Consider the following 1,647-nt stretch of genomic DNA (forward strand, 5'->3'; position numbering starts at 1 on the left):
TCCCGTCTCGCCGCCCTCGTCACCTCCCGCCTCGCCACCCTCGGTTCCGTCCGCCTCGCCGCCGACTTTACCTCCCGCCTCGCCATTTTCTTTGCCTCCCGCCTCGCCGCCCTCACCGCCGCCGCCGTCGCTGTCGCCCTCACCGCCCCCAATTCCTCCGCCCTCCACGCCGCCGCCAGCCCCGCCCCCTCCCACGGCGCCGCCTCCGGCACCGCCGCCGCCTGCCCCTCCGCCGCCCTCGTCAGCTCCGACCTCCGCCCCCAGCGTCTCGTCGCCCTCGTCAGCTCCGACCTCCGCCCCCAGCGTCTCGTCGCCCTCGTCAGCTCCGACCTCCGCCCCCAGCGTTTTCCCTGTTCTTCCCTCCTCGTCGCCCTCGTCAGCTCCGACCTCCGCCCCCAGCGTCTCGTCGCCCTCGTCACCTCCTGCCTCGCCGCCCGCGCTGCCTCCTGCGTCGCCGCCCGCGTCGCCTCCCGCCTCGCCGCCCGCGTCACCTCCCGTCTCGCCGCCCTCGTCACCTCCCGCCTCGCCGCCCGCGTCGCCGCCCGCCTCGCCGCCGTCTTTACCTCCCGCCTCGCCGCCCTCATCGCCTCCCGCGTCGCCGCCCGCGTCGCCGCCCGCCTCGCCGCCCGCGTCACCTCCCGTCTCGCCGCCCTCGTCACCTCCCGCCTCGCCACCCTCGTCGCCGCCCGCCTCGCCGCCGTCGTTACCTCCCGCCTCGCCACCCTCTTTGCCTCCCGCCTCGCCGCCCTCGCCGCCGCCGCCGTCGCTGTCGCCCTCACCGCCCCCAATTCCCTCCACGCCGCCGCCAGCCCCGCCCCCTCCCACGCCGCCGCCTCCGGCACCGCCGCCGCCTGCCCCTCCGCCGCCCTCGTCAGCTCCGACCTCCGCCCCCAGCGTCTCGTCGCCCTCGTCAGCTCCGACCTCCGCCCCCAGCGTTTTCCCTGTTCTTCCCTCCTCGTCGCCCTCGTCAGCTCCGACCTCCGCCCCCAGCGTCTCGTCGCCCTCGTCAGCTCCGACCTCCGCCCCCAGCGTCTCGTCGCCCTCGTCACCTCCGGCCTCGCCGCCCGCGCTGCCTCCTGCGTCGCCGCCCGCGTCGCCTCCCGCCTCGCCGCCCTATTTGCCACCGGCCTCACCGCCCTCTTTACCTCCCGCCTCGCCGCCCTCCTCGTCGCCCTCGTCAGCTCCGACCTCCGCCCCCAGCGTCTCGTCGCCCTCGTCAGCTCCGACCTCCGCCCCCAGCGTCTCGTCGCCCTCGTCACCTCCCGCCTCGCCACCCTCGTCGCCGCCCGCCTCGCCGCCGTCTTTACCTCCCGCCTCGCCACCCTCGTCGCCGCCCGCCTCGCCGCCCTCGCCGCCGCCGCCGTCGCTGTCGCCCTCACCGCCCCCAATTCCCTCCACGCCGCCGCCAGCCCCGCCCCCTCCCACGCCGCCGCCTCCGGCACCGCCGCCGCCTGCCCCTCCGCCGCCCTCGTCAGCTCCGACCTCCGCCCCCAGCGTCTTGTCGCCCTCGTCAGCTCCGACCTCCGCCCCCAGCGTCTCGTCGCCCTCGTCAGCTCCGACCTCCGCCCCCAGCGTCTCGTCGCCCTCGTCACCTCCTGCCTCGCCGCCCGCGCTGCCTCCTGCGTCGCCGCCTGAGTTCGCCACTGA

The 1,647-nt window shown here is 77.4% G+C and overlaps 1 protein-coding gene across 1 annotated transcript in view; it reads right to left on the reverse strand.

Moving 5' to 3' along the window:
* Positions 1 to 23: 23 nt before the first annotated feature.
* EMIHUDRAFT_122068 (hypothetical protein) overlaps positions 24 to 1,647 on the reverse strand; it is a gene marked incomplete at both ends in the record, with an annotated part of 6,016 nt that continues 4,392 nt past the window's right edge. Inside the window, 2 exons of the mRNA XM_005791653.1 lie at positions 24 to 1,076; positions 1,134 to 1,595. Of these exons, the coding sequence (XP_005791710.1) occupies positions 24 to 1,076; positions 1,134 to 1,595 (1,515 nt within the window). The remainder of the gene's footprint in view (positions 1,077 to 1,133; positions 1,596 to 1,647) is intronic.

Source organism: Emiliania huxleyi (genome assembly GCF_000372725.1).
Source record: "Emiliania huxleyi CCMP1516 unplaced genomic scaffold EMIHUscaffold_1108, whole genome shotgun sequence".
Taxonomy (NCBI): Eukaryota; Haptophyta; order Isochrysidales; family Noelaerhabdaceae; genus Emiliania; species Emiliania huxleyi.